The 16955-nt window shown below is 47.2% G+C and overlaps 1 protein-coding gene across 2 annotated transcripts; it reads left to right on the top strand.

Moving 5' to 3' along the window:
* The first annotated feature begins 821 nt into the window (after positions 1-821).
* On the top strand, positions 822-12755 carry LOC116794106 (UAP56-interacting factor-like). Of its 2 annotated transcripts, none has more exons than XM_032702471.1 (9): positions 822-947; positions 3060-3203; positions 6839-6981; positions 8282-8406; positions 9248-9329; positions 9753-9796; positions 9878-9952; positions 10608-10719; positions 11480-12755. In XM_032702471.1, the coding sequence occupies exons 1-9, from the start codon at positions 866-868 to the stop codon at positions 11573-11575; spliced, it is 903 nt and encodes a 300-aa protein (XP_032558362.1). In that variant the 5' UTR covers positions 822-865; the 3' UTR covers positions 11576-12755. The 2 variants fall into 2 exon arrangements, with proteins under 2 accessions (XP_032558362.1, XP_032558363.1); XM_032702472.1 differs by having other exon boundaries at positions 850-947; positions 9756-9796.
* Positions 12756-16955: the final 4200 nt, after the last annotated feature.

The following is a 16955-nucleotide window of genomic DNA, read 5'->3' as shown; positions in this document are numbered from 1 at the left end:
AAGAAACTGTCTTGAAAACTTTAAACATCAGGCCTTGGTTCGAGATTTATTTGGCCCCTATTATGTATGTAGTGTGGGAGATTATTTCAGAGCATTTATCACATGGAAACTTCAGAAAAAAGCGTGCTCTTCACTTGATGGACAGCAGCCCTTTGGAAGAGCAGGGATTGTTTCCCCCACCTCTTTTTTTTTTTTTTTTCATCTGGCTTTAAAAGTAGAGGAAGATGGTTTAGCTCACAGTTTGTATTCAAACTGCAGAATAGCCCTGGTGCTACAACCAACGTGACGCAGAGACTGAAAGATCCCCTGAAGAATCTGACTTTCGTGAAAGACCAATTCCGAACGGGTGCTTCCTCCTCGAGGCGCTCACAAATACAGAGAACGTACTTCACACACGAATACGAGCCAAGAGTATCTTTGTTTGCAGAAAGTCGCCTTGTTTTTCTTATCTTCAGAATGAGGCGAGGTCATTCCGTCGTTCACATCGCTCAGAAATAACTGCTTAAATAACGTTTAAGATACATGTGCTGCTGGCTTACACCCCAGAGGAGAAGGGTTCGGGGGCAGAAAGGGAAAAGAGCAAAGGAGAAAAGCCCGGCGGCTGGAAAGCGGTGCTTAGAGAGAGACGGGGGAGATGTCGTGGGTTGGTGGGGAGAGTGCGGAGGGCCGGGAGCCAAGGCAGGGCTGAGTCCAGCGAGCCGCGGGGCTGGAGGGGGGCGGAGGGCAGGGGACGGGGGAGCGGCGGGCGGGGGACACGGGGAGCGGCGGGCGGGGGCCGGGGGAGGCGGGCGGGGGCCGGTGCGGGGCCGCGGCACATTCCGGGCAGGCGCAGTGCGCGGGGCGAAGGCTCAGGCGCTCCGAGCCCATGGAGGCGGCGGGGCCGCTCCCCGCGCCGGGCCCCGCGGAGGGGCCGCAGCCGGGGGCCGAGGAGATCGACATGTCCCTGGGTAGGTGCGGAGGGCGCGGGGGGCCCTGCGGGGGCCGGGCTGAGGGAGCTCGGGGGATGGGGGGGCTCCGTGCGGGGGCGCGGCGGGTGGGTTTGTGCGGGATGGGGCGGTGTTCGCTGCCCGCGTCCCCCTGCCCGGATGGCCCCGGGCAGGACGGAGAGGACGTGTGCGGGATCCCCGCGAACCCCCGTCTGGGCTGTGCTGGCAGCAGCCCCGTAACTCGGGGGACGGAGCGGGCCGGGAGGGGCTCCCGCAAAGCAGCCCCCGGTGGCCGGAGGAGAGGAGCCATGTCCTCGCGGTGCCGCTATTTATAGCTGCTCGCTCCGATGCTCGCCATTCCTTTGGCACCGGGAATGTGAACCGTGCATAAACAACCGCCCTGTCATGAACTCCCGAGGCCTGGATTCTGACGCATGGACGAGAGATCTTGGTGGATTATCGTGTTGGCGTTCTCTGCTGTGGGAGGAAAGTCCACCAGCACCTTTTGCTGTTGGGTCAGCTGCCTAACTGAAACCTTGTGTCATTTCTTCCCAGCAACGAGCCATTTGTCAGGAACAGCAGAACATTTTCCACTGCAAACTCAAACTGATCCCTTGGCTGATGCACCCGTGTTTTAATGGTTCTGTGAAGAGTTATAGCAACAGTGGTTCCCTCATTTTTGGTTTATTTTTCTCCCATGGTATTGCACACCCTTTTTCTCTTTGCTAATAATTTTTTTTTTAACAAAAAATTTTGTGATGGTCCCTTTGCTTTTGCTCTCCCTTAGTGCTTCCCTTGATCAGATCTCCTGTGGTCCAAATCCATATTCCATCCAGAATACAGCTTACTCAGGGTAGAAGAGAGAATTGAAAGGCAAGAGCCCTGATGAAGAACTTTTTCTGACAGGTGCTTTTTCCATGGTTTCAGATACATTTGGCCTTACTGGAGTTAGCAGTCCCAAAAAACTGCAGGAGTTGCTCTAAAGCTGCCCTGATAGATCTAATTCTGCCTCGAGGTGTAGGTGTACCATTAATGACCTCTCAGGACCCCTTCCAGCCTTTCATAGTATTCCATTACATCGCTGTTAACTCCATCATATTCATGGCCACAAAAGGCAGGGTGACAACTCATACCTAAACAAAAAAAAATACACTGAAAGGTGACAGACCAGGCACCGGAGCTTTCAGCTCCTCTTGGCTCCCAGCAAGCTCTTCCTCATGCTGTGACAGCCCACCCTTGGGTGCCTGGGGTCACCTCCCTGCAGAGTGTGCCAGGATGCTGTTGATGTGCTTCGGATCAGCCTGTGCCCCAAATCACACGTGTCCTAAAGGCACATTTAGCTGAGAACATTAGTGCATTCATCCTAAAAGCATGGCCTGGCCTCTCCCAGCCTGCTCTCTTCCTGGCAGAATTGAGAGAGAAATCACAAAAGCAGTCACACAGTCTATTCTTACTTCTGCTTTCATTCCTTTTCCTTGGGCTTTGTATCCATTTGGATGCAGGAGTTTCTTGATAGAAAATGACAGGGGACAAGTGCTGGGGGTGTGATGGTTCGTGGTAAGCACCCATTGAAAGCTAATGGCACTTCTGTCCTTCCACTCCACTGATACCTTAAGGAGCTGGAGTAGCCGCTCTCTGGGCCTGTTTTTGGACATTTTATTCCTTGCTAATTTGTTAAAACATTCAGCTTGGAGCTTCACAGATGTGACTTTATTACTTGCTAAGTATTTTCTGGAAGGTTTGAGGTTAAAAGAAGAAATTGTTGGAAAGTAGGAATTAATGAAGAGGTGATGTTCCACTTTTGCCTTGCCTTTTCATCAGAACAGCTTGAATTAAGAAGAACCCCTTGATTTCAGACCAGCTCACTGAGAGCTCTGTCCTGCCTGTGGTGGGGACATGCTGGATGGTAGCACATTTTTAAATCATTTGCTATACTCTAATCTCCAGCCTGCAAAGGCTGAGTAAATTGATCCTATACTTTCTAAGCTAAGCTTAATCTTTTATTGTCTGGCCGGTGCAGCTCACAGAGCAGCGAGCTCCGTTTTTAGCTTGGACAATTGCAAGCACCAAAAGAGGGAATCCCTGTTTGTAGAAAGTGCAGGTTCTATGGAATTCTCTGTCATTTCGTTCTAGATGACATCATCAAGCGGCACAGGAAAGAGCAAACAGATTCCAGCACGTTGGGCGACAGCAGGAGCCAGCAGGTCAAGAACAGGAGTTCAGCCTTCGGGTACGGGCGGCCCCGTTACGGTGCCTGGAAGCAGAGGAATTTGCAAGGTAGATGGGCACTTGAGGTGGCAGAGCCCTGCCAGGCTGAAAAACGCACTTTTGTGACAAAATACAGCTCTTAAATCCTTCTGTCTAATTTTTGTGCACGTATAAGATGTGCTCGGGCTCTGATTAGCTTTTCTCTGTGCAACAATGGAATATCAGGGCCCTTTCAGAGCATAATTCATCCATTTCTCTCCCTTCCACTCTCTCGTGAATTGCTAATTTAAAGTGACTTAATATCTATTCTCTATTCCCCCTGGCTTTGCATATTTTAATTATGCCTCTTCCTAATCCTCATTTTCCCAGAGCAGACTTAAATTACCCAAATTACCCCTTCAGTAACTGTATTTGATAGCTCAGTTACTGGAGCTAAATTGTCACTTTTGCCAAGCATGGTGAGTTTTTTTTATAATACTGAGTGATCACACACTTTGTTTTGTTCCACTAGTTTTTACCTACAAACCCAGAGTGATCTGCTGCATGAAATGCCATCTCTTATCAATTTTTTTAATTACTGCTAAATCCCTTCCTTGAAGATTTTAATGACATTTTGCAGCAATGTCTTTGAAATCTTATATTGGAGTGCCAGTGGCACATCAGGACAGTGGAATTTCTGGGAGCAACACTGCTTGTCTCTGATCTTCCTCCCACCCTCACGTTTTTGGTTTCCCTCACATATTGCCTTGTCAAGGATCATTCCAGTTCAAAACAGAATGATGATAATTGCCCTTTGCAAATTGATTTTTTTCTGTCAAAACACAGGCTTTGATATTCTTCCCTACTCAAGTGACTCCTACATCCAGAGTCAAATAAATCAAACAAATCTTTTTTTCCTTATTCGTTAAATGGGAGAACTTCTGTTCCTTTATAGAATTATTTCTTCTAGTTTTAGTGTTTCATGGGTTTTCACTGAGTCTGAATTCAGCCCTGCCAAGAGCAGAGACCCACCATGCTGTGTGGTGCTGATTTCAGTAGCAATTTGGGGAAACTTGGCACAACTGGGAATTCAACCCATAATTCTTCAGGGGCTCAGTTCACTTCAGTCCCTGCTGAAATGCAGTCCCTCCTGGGCTGAGATGAGATAACCATTATCAAAATGACAATCAGAGGAGCCCAGCACTGTAATGACAGGAGGGAGAAGAGTATTATGCTGATTAAACCAGCAAGCAAAATGCTGTTATACCTCCTGGAATATGGATTAAGCCATCTCCCCAGTGGGGAAAAGATGATTTTTAATGACAGGAAATTTGAATTTCAAATCTCTTTGGAAAAAGAGTCAGCCATCCATAGGGACTTCTCCCCAGACTGGACTGGCTGAGCAGAGATGCCTCTTGGCCAACCCAGGTGTGTTCAGCACCAAGCTCTGAGTGTGCACCCAGTCATGGGGGTTGGGAGGGGGTTCTTCCCCAGCTGCTGATGCTGTGGGGTTTTATTCAAATGTTCTTTCATTATTAAATACCTACCAGACTTTTTGCAGAGATGGAGCCTCCCGTGTGTCACACTTCAGGACACACATGGCAGACTGAGGCCTTGATCCCCAACTGGTGTACACAGGGTTCCCCTCAGAGGCTGATGGCTCTGTCATGAGTTATTTATGTTGGCTGAGGGGTGCCTGAATGCACTGCTGAGCAGAGGCTCTCTAATAGGAACAGACTGACAGGGGCACGATTTTCTAGTCAGGGCTGCCTTCTGCAGCAGTCTCTTCCATTGCCCTGATGGAATACCCAGGAAAGGCAGCTGAGCTCAGTCTCTGGCTGTGGAGGATATGCCCTCTGCAGGGTGCAGGAGAGCTGTGTTGCAAGGCTTGGTGGCCTGCAGGAGAGCAGTCCGGCAAATAGGCAAGAGAGAGGGGCAAGCCCAGGGTGGTGGTTGAAGAGAACAAAACAGGGCAAAAACAAACTGGGGGGACAGAAGCAGGAGGAAAAATCAAAAGACTGTTAAACACAGCAAGTCCACATCTGGTCGAAAAGAAACAGTTTGCCGAAATTCAATGTTTGTCAAGAGAGGAACATTTACAGACCTGCACTTCTTCTGCAGAGGAAATAACTACTGACCCCACAGAGCTTGTGAACCTCATTGCATTTGTGTGTGTTCTTAAAGCATCTCCAGCCATAGAGCACAAAGCACCCCAACGTGCTGTTTGGGAGCTGCTTCCTGTGGGCATGCCCTGGTGCCCTTCTGTTTTAGAGCCTGTGCAGCTCAGGTCATCTTTACCTGTGTTCCAGTGTAAGCAGCTGAGGCTGGTACTGGCCAGTGTTACACCCTGGGGCTGGAGCCTTCATTCCTCACTGTGGTGGTGGCCCCTGGCAGCAGTGACACTGCTGCCTCAGGACACTTCATTTCTAATTGCTCCAAGTCAGTATAAATTGCTGTGATGTAGCAATCAGTGGTGTAAGATCAATACATGCAGCCAACTACTCTGTGGTCTGTACCAGTGAGGTTCTGCTCTATGGTCCAGGATTTGAGTGTGCTCTCACTGCCCTCTGCCCTGCACAGCTTTGTGCCTGATTTATACACCCCTGAGTACATGTGCACATCTCACCAGTGTAGTGACTGGTGGGGGGAAAGAGCTTTTAAAAATGGAAGGTTTGCTCCCTGCCTTGGTACAGAGAAGATCGAAACGCAGCACGGTGGTAAAGTCTGCATGTACAAACCCCTGGATGAACTGTGTGAACCTGTCATGATCTAATATTGGGCCAAACTTAACTCTGCTCACGTGCCTCTGCCCAGGTGTTGCTTCAGGAACCTGCTGATCCCACTGGTTAGTGAGGTAATGGAAATAAATTCCCTCTCTGCATTTTAGCTGCGATCTTTGTGGTTGTTCTGGCTGCCCGCCTGCGTCAGCTCACACAGCGACTCAGAAACTTTCTGTTTCGTTATGACTACAGAAATTCATCCTGTGGAGTGATTAGGCTTGAAAGCACTGTGCCTTGGTCTGATAGAGTGCTTTCCTCTCACTCACCAATGCTTCAGCACACTTCAAAATCACCGACAGGATTAGGGGAAAAGGTTAAATGGAGACGGACAGTGGGTGTGTGTGGATTGTACCACTGCGTAAAACAGCAGCAGCAGGTGTCCTCTGCAATAGGTGCAGTAAGGATATGTCAAGCTAAAAGAAAATAAATATATATATGCATAAAAATCACGGTTCAGTCTTCACTTACCAGGTGCTATAATGTGGGCACTCAGAGCTATTCCAGGCTGCTGTGGGGTTGGCTCCCGGATGCTCGAGTCACTTGTGTATCTGTATCAAAAGGCTTTTTTTGTTTCGTAGTTAATTCACAGCAAAGTGAGCTCTGACAACAGATTGACAGGTCTCCTGATGTGGGTGTTCCTGCCTTTATGAAGAATCAAAATTGTGGAAAGCTTTTCTCTTTTCTTGTCTTCTCTATTCTTTCACATCAAATAATGTGTATGTCAGTCCTACACAGACTAAGAATGTCAGCGAGACATTGGAAAGATTAATTATTTAATACTTTTTGGAATGAATTAATGTGATTCTTGCACCACTATTTGTATAGATACCCCTGTGTCGTATTAAGTTAACCTTGTAATCCATTTGCAAAACTGTAATCATAACTCAAATTTTGAAAGACACTAAAATAAGAGGTTTTTTTGTTTGTTTGTTTGTTTTTTTGTAGGACCTAACCGTTTCAGAAGAGGGTTTGGACAGCAACAATACAATAGGAGACAATTCAGGAATACTTTGCCTGGTCGAAAGAGAAGAGCAGCTGCTGCCTTCAATGGAGTGAGCCCTTTAAATCGCCAGGCATCAGCTCAGGAGGTAGGGGAATAAGGAAGGGACAGCTTTTCCCAAATGTCATGTAGAAATCTGCTTGATTTTATGAACCTGGATCACCCCAAACAACAATTTACATAAAAAGGTAAAGGCACCATCTTTTATATGCCTCTGCACAGCATTTGTATGCATAGATGAGTGCAGACAGACATGCATATGGAATAGCAGTCTTCCAGTTGGTTTTATAAGCTTCTGACTTGGCATAATTTTACTGATCAGTTCCCCTGGGTTTTGCAAAAAAAGGTTTTTCTTTGAAAGTGTCCTTAAAAGATTTAAAAATATTTCCATAAAAATGAATTCCACAGGATCTTGTCTTACTATTATTGTTTAAAGAAGGTGTATTAAGATCCCTTATTTTTTCTCCACCCAGAGCATTTTCCAAGCTCCCATGAAGTCAAAGGAAAGAATGTTGGTCACTTGTCAGGTGACTTTGGTTCAGAGACACACTTTCCATTAGCAAGTGGGCAATCCCCACAAGACACAGTTATTCCTGTGGCAGATAGGCCTCCTGAGAGGCAATTAGTTTCTTCTGCACTGATGGAAATCCACTCAATTAGCAGGTCATGGGTGCTCAGTAAGCTTTTCAAAAAAACCCAAGTGCTGAACGTGATGGCACATTTAGTGGCTGTGTCCTAGGGGTATAAATGAGAGAGCCCTAACTAAGCAGGCATGTGCCAGGAGTGTGGTTATTCCTGAAAATAAAGACCAGGATGACTCAGATATTGAGCATGGCTGGGTATTTACAGAAAGTAATAAGCAGTTGCTAGGAGGCATAATTCTACAGTAGCTTCCACTTTGCAGAAATAAACCAAGAGGGAAGAATATGGAATCACAGCTGAGCAGACAGTGAGAGTGATGGTGGTTGTTCCAGAGAAATAAATGGGCTGGAGCCTGGGGCAGTTTGTGTTGGAAGTGCAGGAGGAGAGACACTGCTGGGGGGTCTTCTGATGTGCCTCATGCTTCAGGGCTTGGCCTAAACAAGAAAGAGGTGATGACCAAAAGGAAACCTGAGCATGGCTCTAATGCTCAACTTCTGTGAGATTTGCTCTCCATGGACTGATTTTTTTGGTGTTTCTTTTTTAATTTCTGCATCATTAGAAGAAAACGCTCTTCCTGGGACTTTCATGCCCAGGAACAAGGCACACAGACTGAGTGTGCTGAGTCAGGCAGCAGCAGTAGTCAGTGGAGAGAGGACAGTTGGGGGCTGTCACTTGCCCTCACTCCCTGTTCATGTAGTGAGACTGTGGCACGGGTGGCTACTGCTGAGCTCTCACCAATCTTTCAGGGCAACAAGAACAGCAGTGCTTTTGCTAAAAGCAGCAGCGGGCAGCAGAAGGACCAGGCACAACCATCTCCAGGCCCCAAGAGATTCAGAGCAGATGCTGCCAGCACCCAGACCCCAGGGAAAAGGTAAAAATCTTTGGTAACACTGGGTTTGTTTCCTTTTTAGCAATTCCCTCTGCAGCTCGTAGGGTTCTGCTCTTGCTGTGTGTGAGCTGGGAGTGGCTACAGCCATGTGCTTGTACAGCATGAGAAAAATACCCCTGGAAAGCACCTGGAAAGAAAACAGTGAAAAAAAGTTAATAGTTCATAGCTAATAATGCAGATATTAGATCTGTCATTTCATTTTAGGAAGCACGGAAAATGAGACCTTAGTGTTTTTATTGAACTTTTCCTCTGTCGCTTTGGGGAACACTTTTGAAGGGTGAAATAGCTTTTATTTTCATAAAGGCAGGAAATACAGATTCCAGTCATAAGGGATAGGCAGAGAGAGGATGTCTGTCCCAGGGAGGGGCTGCAGCAGCAGACTCTCTGCCCAGGAGCTGCAAGGAAGGCAGGCACTGCCTTGGTGCCTGTCTCATCAGGAACCTTGTGTTCTCCGAGCTGGAAAGGAAGCTCCTTGCAATCCTGTCTTTCTCTGCTCTGAGCAGAGTAGAAACTGAAGGACATCCAGAGACCCCTTTTCACCTGATTTTTTTCTATTATTTTCTTCCATGTTTTTTTATTTTATTTTTAATGGGCAGAGTTCAGAACACACAAGCTGTTGTCTCATTTGAGCAGAAAATCAAATTTCCTCTGAAATCCTTCGCTGGCAGAAAAGCCCGTTGGGCTGAACTGGGTAACACACAGCCTCGTTTGCTTCTTATGCTGCTTTTTAAGACCAGCTTGGGTTAGGTATTTTGGCATTAAACTTTAGGAGAGGCCTGGCATCATCTTCACCTCTGTCCTTTTCTCTCTGCTTTACCATCAGGCCTTTCCGGCTAAACAGGGGACCAGCGTTCCAGCAGAAGCGGGCGCAGCAGTGGTTCTCCAAAGCCCGCTTCCAGAGAGGGGTCAGTATCCAGACATTTCTTCTGCAGCCTGCTGGGAGTGACAAACCTTCAGTTCTACCAGCCCAGCTGTATCTTTGCTTCCAAAAGTGAAGAGAGATGGATCACTTAAATTGCATGTATTGCTAGGAAAGTATTTGCAGGACAGGCGATTTTTAACGCAGATTAATATTCTGGCAGCTGGAAAGTAAAATCCTGGGTGGGTGATAAAAAAGAAACCTTGTGGTTTATAGAGCAACACAAACAGGGCAAAGTAAAGCCACCCCACACAGATCACTGTGACAGCAGGAAACCCCAAATTAGCAAGTTTCTTGACAACTTGCAAGGAAGGAGCTCGTCAGATACACCAAATGAAATCCTAGAAGAGAAGTCATTGTTTCTGAGAGCTAATTCTTTAAGTAATTTTTTTAAAAATATATTTCACAGCAGATGGATGCTCAAGGAGAAGGGAAACCGCCAAGGATGAGAAGGTAATTGGTGAACAAAGGCACAGTGCAAACGCGACGTGCTCTTTCACGCTTGAAGCTGGATAAATCTCCCTGTCTCGGCAGGTGGCAAGTGAAACCCAGCCCGGGAGCAATTCTGACGGTTTCTGTGGTTAATCCCCAGGCGGGCCAGAGCAGCGGGTAAGTAAATGAGGTGATTTGTTAGGGTGGGAGCCCTACAAAAGCCATTGCAAATCCCCTTAGGTTTATTGCAGCTTCACTTTTATAACGAGTGTATAATGGTTCAGCCCCAAAATGGTTAGCAAATGATGTCTGGTTCCCTTCCCCGCATATCTGAAGGAGATAAAGATCTCCTGTATTTACCTGTAATTACACGGTAATCTGTAATTACCACGCTGCTCCTTTGTTATGCAGAGTGAGGAGAAATGGAAGCGCTGGAGCTCATGGGAGGTGTCAGGCTGGCTATGCTCTTGTGGGTTGTCACAGAAATGCTGTGTAAAAGCAGCACAGAAGGTGGAAGGGAACAGATTCAGGGCTGAGCTGGTGCAGCTGCAGGACCCAGCACCCAACTGGGGGCAGAGAGAAGGGCGGGTGAATGCACTGTCCTGAGCACAGAGTGCCCCATGACAGCCTGGATGTGACACGGTCCCCAGTGCTGGAACTCTGCCTGCACAGCAGCTCTTCTGGCAGCCTTTTGACTCTCTCAGGGGTCAGACATGCCATGGGACCACGTATGGGGTGTGCAGGTGTCTCCTTCACTCCGTGCTGGTTTGTAGAGCAGAGGGAGCGAGCTGCCTTCACTTCCTGAGTGACTGCGGATCTGTGCTTTCCCCAGGCCTGGATCCAAGCGCCCGTTCCTGCGAAGCCAGAGACCCCCAGCACGGGTGACCAAGCCCCAGCCCAAGGGGGTGATGCTGAGATTCAACTTCCGTGCCATGGCCAACCAGGTAGAGGATTGTCGACGGCGCAGGCGGCACCTGGCGCCCTGCAGCAGCCCTGCCACTGAGCTGTTAACACCACGCTCAGGTTTCTGGGGCTGCCAGCTGGGTTGGTCTAACATGGCCCAGGAGGAGAGTCCTGTGGCCGTGTTGGCCAGGTTGTTGGCAAAACTGAAGGCACTTGAGAAGACTGTTGAGCAACTACAGACTCAGCCCAATTTTTCCCATTCTGTTGGCCTGTCTTGCAAGGCCTGTCCGTGTGCTTGCTCGGAGCGGGGAGATCCTGCTGGCGGGTGATCCTGGCCAGGGGGGACTGTTTCAGTGTCAGTGCTCCCCATTCCTCAGAGACACGTGGCACTTCTGGGCTTTGCTCGCTCTTTGCTTTGGTGACCTTCTCGGTGCCCCAGTTCACACTGAAGTATGGTCCAGGAGCCCTGGGGCAGCTGAGAAATCCTGCTCCACCTTCTTCATTGCCGGCGTTTCTTGTCTGGACGGTTTGGTTTTCCCTGATGCCTTGTGCTCCAATGCCATCTGCTTGCTCCTGTTCTGGCCGAGGACGCCCGGTGTCTTGGGGCTGGGAGCTGCTTGGAGGTTTTCCAGCCGCACACAGTCTGTCGAGCTCCTTGTCTCTGTGTGCTGCGTGGTTTAATTGACTAACCAGCTGTGAAACACCATCCTGACTGATGGGCTCTAATCAATACCCCGCTACAAGTTGGGCTGTGCTTTGCCACCAGACGTGGGACTGACTCGCTCTCCCTTTCCCCTGCAGACCAGCCTGACGCTGGATGAGAGGTTCTCTGGTCTGAGGAATAAGAGGCGCTTTACAGCAGCCAGGAGCGCCGGACGGACAGTCACCATGCCTTAGGACCGCGTGCTCGTCACAGGGACTGCCCCCAACAGTCCAGGCCCTGGCAGGGGCTCAATAAAAGTCGCTAGATTCCCTTTGAGATAGCTGATTTGGCAATGTGCCGTCTCCTTCCTTACACCCACAGTGAATGAGCGATGGAGGGCAGGGACAAGGCAGGTTGAGAGTTGGGGCCGGAGCACAGGGCAGGTGGGACATGAGTGGGGTGGAGGTGTATGAGCGGAGATGGATTTGCTGGGAGAGCTCTGCTGGGGAGCCATAGGGCTGGCACCATCCCTGTCCTCCTGCCAGGGCACCCTGTGCTGACCAGGGTGACTCTTGCAAGTGGGAGGGGGTGCCAGTTCCAGGCCATAGCCATGGAGCCTTCCCTTTGTTGTCCCATGGGTGGGACAGGGTTGAGGATGCTGTGCCTGCCCACATGGGGGACAGGGAGCAGAGCATGTGTGGATCTGAGGGATGTGCCCCAGCAGTGGCACCAGTGGGGATGCTCCAGCTGCCTGCAATCCCCAGCATCCACCCAACTGCCCAATTTATTGTGCCTGCAGGCATCCCTGCCCAGTGTTTGCAGTGTAAGACCCTCCACCCTGAAAATGTCTCGCTTCGCCCTGACAGTCAGGCCTGAGCACCTTGTGTTTCTCTGTGGGTTGCTGTGCTGCTCTGACTGCTGCTGCTGGCCCAGTTGGGACGGGGTGAGGTGTGCCGTGCCTGCTGCTGGAGTGACTGTCCTCAGTATGGAGCACAGACAGACTGCCCCAGCCTAAAGCAGGTTTTCCAGCGCTGCAGTCATTCTGCATTAGGGTTTTTGTAGTTGCAGCTCCACCCATGCTCAAAGCACTGGCATAATCAAACGAGCAGCAGCACTCTGATGATGAACTCGGAGATGTTAATGAACTGGGTTTAGACATTTGTTAACAGAGCCCTGCACCAACCCTGAGTAACTGATCCATTCTTCACCCTCTGCTGGAACCCAGCACTGGAAGCGCTGGACACAGCCTGTTACTGGGCTCTAAGCTGTACTTATGAAAGGAAATATTTGATAGACTGCATTACATTTTACACTGAGCATCTTTAACAAGAGACTGGACTTGGCATTGGTTTTACAGGAATGTGTGAAATGTTGTTAGTTGACAAAGCAGTGATGTACGAGTCCAGTGCACTGAATAAAAACTAACTTGTCAAATGTCACCTGCAGTTATTTCCCTTCCTTCAACAGGCTTTTGGTGCAAGTTCAGCCTCTCAAGAGTGACACTGCAGGGCACTGTATGTGCAGCTGCATGGGTTGGTGCTTTGGGGGAAGCTGTGGTCCCCATCAGGCACTGCAGGCAGGCACTGCCACCAGTGGGGCACTGGCCTGGCCATGCAGGCACTTTGCTGCTTGCAAAGCTGGCTCCAAAGCACTGTGAGGTTCAATACATATTTTCTAAAATCTTTACTGTGATCTCTTTTGCTTTGAACATTATTGGCAAAATTATCACAGTTGTCCTGGCTCCGGGTGTGCTCAAAACACAACAAATGCAGCCCGACTGCCAGGTTAATGAACTCTGGAGGAGATCTCACCCCTGCATGCAAACAATCTGTGTGTCATGGAAGATGACAAGAAACACGGTCACAAATGGCAGTATCCCTGATTGCAGTTGCCTCTTGACTATAAATATGGCCAAAAGTTGGTAGACTCGTTAGGAAAACCTGAACACTTGTTCAACCAGGTTGTAAAGGGCTGGAGCAGTTCAGTCCTCAAAGAACAGCTGAGTGTTCAGCTGTTCAGAGCACACCCTGATTCTATTCTCTGAAGAGATATTTTTCAACAATCCGTACCTTACAATTTTTTAAGCACTCCTTAAATTAATATTGAGGGCTTAAGTGATAAAAACTATACTTTTTTCCTAGTTTGGTTTCCCTGCAGGGCTGGGTTACTTTGCATACAGGCTTTTCACTGGATTTGTAAGCAGCCAAACGTGTAATGATCACACTAAAAACACACTGGGAGAGGCCACAGTGTCAGACATAAAACACCCCTTTCTGCCACAATACTAAACCCACAGAATAATTGTCTCCAACAGAATTATCCATGTTGTTGTACACAGGGTGAGCTGTGCAGGGGGCCTGGAGAGGATGGCATTAGTGAGATCAGTGGCAGAGTTCAGCTGCCTCCTCAGCTGTCTCCAGGGATACATGGCCTGTGTTCACCCTGTGCCTGACAGGTGTCCCAGCATTCCCTGCCTGGGCAGTGCCAGCTGCTGGCCCAGCTCCCTGCTGGGATGGCTCTGTGCAGGCTGGGGGGCAGCTCGGTGACTTCTGCTGTATGTCAGGCCAGCCAGAGCCATCTCCAGAGTAATAGTCCGTGCACCTGATCATCTCATGTGCCCTGCACACCCTTTTGGTCCAATGGCTGTTTTTGTGGTCTGGGATCTTCCAACACCTCCTTGTATTCCTTCTCCATGTCCACGTGGGCAGCCCATTACCTGCTCCTCCAGCTTGGTCCAGCCTTGGGACCCTCCAGGGTCTCAACCCTTACTGAAGGTATCCAGTCTTTCCATGTCAGGGGTGATGAAGGGGCAAACAGGAATCCTCTCCTAAAGGAATGAATGTAATCCTTAAATGATTCTTAAGAAATTTAACTGTGGTAATTCCCAAATAAGCCACGAGATGGCAAGTTATGATTGCATTAGGCACTTTGTACTCCTCTCACAACAGCAACGAGGCAGTCAACAGGAAAAATCAAATTCCAATCACTGGGATGGGGAAGGTACGTTTACAGGAACCATTTATGAAATCTAATGTTCCTTTTCTCTGCCTTTAAACTTGCTGGGATTTTCTGACATACAAAGGACTATTTTCCTCAGTAGTTTCTGGTTTGTTTGTTTGTTTTAAATAACAAAAATAAAGAGAATTGAGAGCATTTTCTCTGTTTCTTAAATATATTCTAAATAGTTTGGAAATAATGATTAAAGTAAAAAGTAATGAACCTATGTTTATTTTTTCTTTTTGTGGGAAGGACCCATGAGTCAAAAGCTGGAGATTAATGATGCTATTCAAGAGTAGGAATGCAAGAATATTCTCACCTGTCCATTGCCATTCCTTGTCTGATTCTTATACCATCATTCATGTCAGTGGAGGAAATCTGTTCAGCTTTGGCCAATTCTGCAATGATGACTCAGCAGATAAAATGCTTTAGAATTTAAAAGATAAATTCCCTATAAAAATGTTATGTAATATAATTACTGAATAAAGACAAGTTTTATAAATTCTGTCAGGCTGATATTTTAACAGGAAATGGGCTAGATTCTACACCTAAGCCAAGTCTTGATCAAAACAGTTAAAAGTCAATTTAACAAACAATGTCAAGGCAGTTTATCAAGCCAAAATTGCTTGGTAGAGAAGAAATGTGTATAGACAACAAAGAAAAGGAAAGTTGATTTAAAAGGTTTTCTACAAAAAGATCTTTCAGCAAGTGGAATTTGGGGCAGAATTATCAGAAGTTCTTAGTTTACACTGAGCCAGCTGCAAAGCACTTCCAGCTTTCCAAAGTTGTCTTTGGATTCTCTCGGTGCACAAGAAATACTGTGGAAAAGGGTAAGTGCTACATGCTTCTTTAATAAAACAGAACAAATGGCCTCTCTTGTATGAACACATAATTTAAAAACTATGCTCCTGAATTCTCTTGTTTAAAAGTAAAGTTAAAGGAAAGAAACCTTTCTAACAGTCTGAGAAAGGAAACAATATCTTTTCAGCCTAAAGACACCCTTTGAATGTCTGAATTATGAAGAAAATCCCTTTTGGAAGATGAAGTCTTTCTGCCATTCTGGTTGTAAACAAACACACTAGCTAATGTTTTTCGTTTCTTCTCCTGAAACTTTATTTGTCTGTGTGATACTGTTAAAAATGCAGGAAGACTGATGGAGAGAGGTGGTGAGAGATGCTAATCAACCACTGCATTGTCCTGCATGAAATAAATCCAAACTAAGTGTTTTACTCTCATATGGATGCTAAAACAGGTGCAGTTACTGTCTATGCTGAGGTGATAGTCTGACTCAGATCACTGACTTACAATTTATTTGCTTTTTCACATTACAAACCCCCTATTTTATGGCATTGCTTGTGGTTTCATGAGAAGCCAAATCCTTCAGCCGTGGAATGGAAGCAGCTGTACTGCTCTGTTTCAAAGATGTGCAAATACCACTGCTGAAAGGTGAGGAAAGGGAGGAAAGAATACGTGTGAAAACATGGAAGGAGCCAGTGTCCAGGTTAGGAATCAAGAGCGAAACCCTGGTTACATTAAAGCCTAAGGGAATTCTGCCTTCAATTCTATGGCTTTCCAGATCTCCTTTGCTTGTAGTGTGATTGTCCTCTCTCAAAGTTCATCCCTGCCCATGTTTGCTACTTTCTCCTCAGGTAAAATCTTTGCACTTCATCTTGTCTGTTAGGATTCATTAGCATTTAACAATGAGAAATCCCCTCAAACTGCTGGAACCAAGCTCCTCTAGCAAGGAATAACATTTTCTACACTCTGTGAATTTGAGTGGCAGACAGTATCACGGTACAATGCATCTATTCATGAACATTTACATCATTTATATCCAACCCTTCATCTTTCAGCAGCAGTTAACTGACTCAGTGACTAAACAGCAATGCAAAACCTCTGTGACAGTGACAAGTGGTGATAACCAGCCTGCTGACAGCCTTTTCCACGTGCATTGCTGTGCTTGTTTAAAGAACATCATGAGCAATACAACATCTTCAATACAGCCTCATTGCTGCTGGCTTATCTTAGGCAGACCTTGAAGGTCAAAGAGAAAGTAGCTCTTTTTTTGGAATAATAGGGGTATCTCTCTGGCTTTATTCAAGTCCACGATAACTGTCAAATCAACTTCAACAGAACCAGGATTTTATTAAGGGCTTTGCTTCAAATGTCTTAAAACATCAGCTACTCACAGGAATTTGAGCTGTTGGGGGTGTGTCTTGTTTCCTGTGAAAAAACAGGATGAATTAGGAGAGTATGTGCTCTAAACGGCTGGAAAAGATGAAATTATATACTTGTTCATTATTTTCCAGTTCCTTGCCTATTGTATCCTGGTTTCTCTTTACAGCATGAACTGCTTCACTTTTGTGTGTTTGTGTATGTATACAGTCACAGAAATCAACATACACAAGGCTTTTTTTCCACAGAGATCTGAAAAAGGTTGGGTTCAGTTAACGAATTCTTGCTGCTCAAACACTGCTCTGAAGTGTGCTAGAAACCAGCTTTGGTCCTGACAACTGCCAGGACAGCGGGGAAAACCCAGTCCAAAGGGAATAAAGCTGCCTGTGTTGTGCTCTTCCAAAACCCTGGTCCAGCACCAAAGCTTAGCAAGGGGATTCCTCCCTCAAATATGTGGTGTAT

The sequence above is a fragment of the Chiroxiphia lanceolata genome, chromosome 14 (genome assembly GCF_009829145.1).
Source record: "Chiroxiphia lanceolata isolate bChiLan1 chromosome 14, bChiLan1.pri, whole genome shotgun sequence".
Taxonomy (NCBI): Eukaryota; Metazoa; Chordata; class Aves; order Passeriformes; family Pipridae; genus Chiroxiphia; species Chiroxiphia lanceolata.
This window is presented reverse-complemented; position numbering and strand designations above follow the sequence as displayed.

Bases quoted from the DNA above. Each gene is read 5' to 3' on its own strand.
- LOC116794106 (XM_032702471.1), top strand. From the start codon at position 866: ATGGAGGCGGCGGGGCCGCTCCCCGCGCCGGGCCCCGCGGAGGGGCCG. The intron at 3,204-6,838 runs GTAGATGGGCAC...GTTTTTTTGTAG, and splicing joins GAAGCAGAGGAATTTGCAAG to GACCTAACCGTTTCAGAAGA. The intron at 9,797-9,877 runs GTAATTGGTGAA...CTGTCTCGGCAG, and splicing joins AAACCGCCAAGGATGAGAAG to GTGGCAAGTGAAACCCAGCC.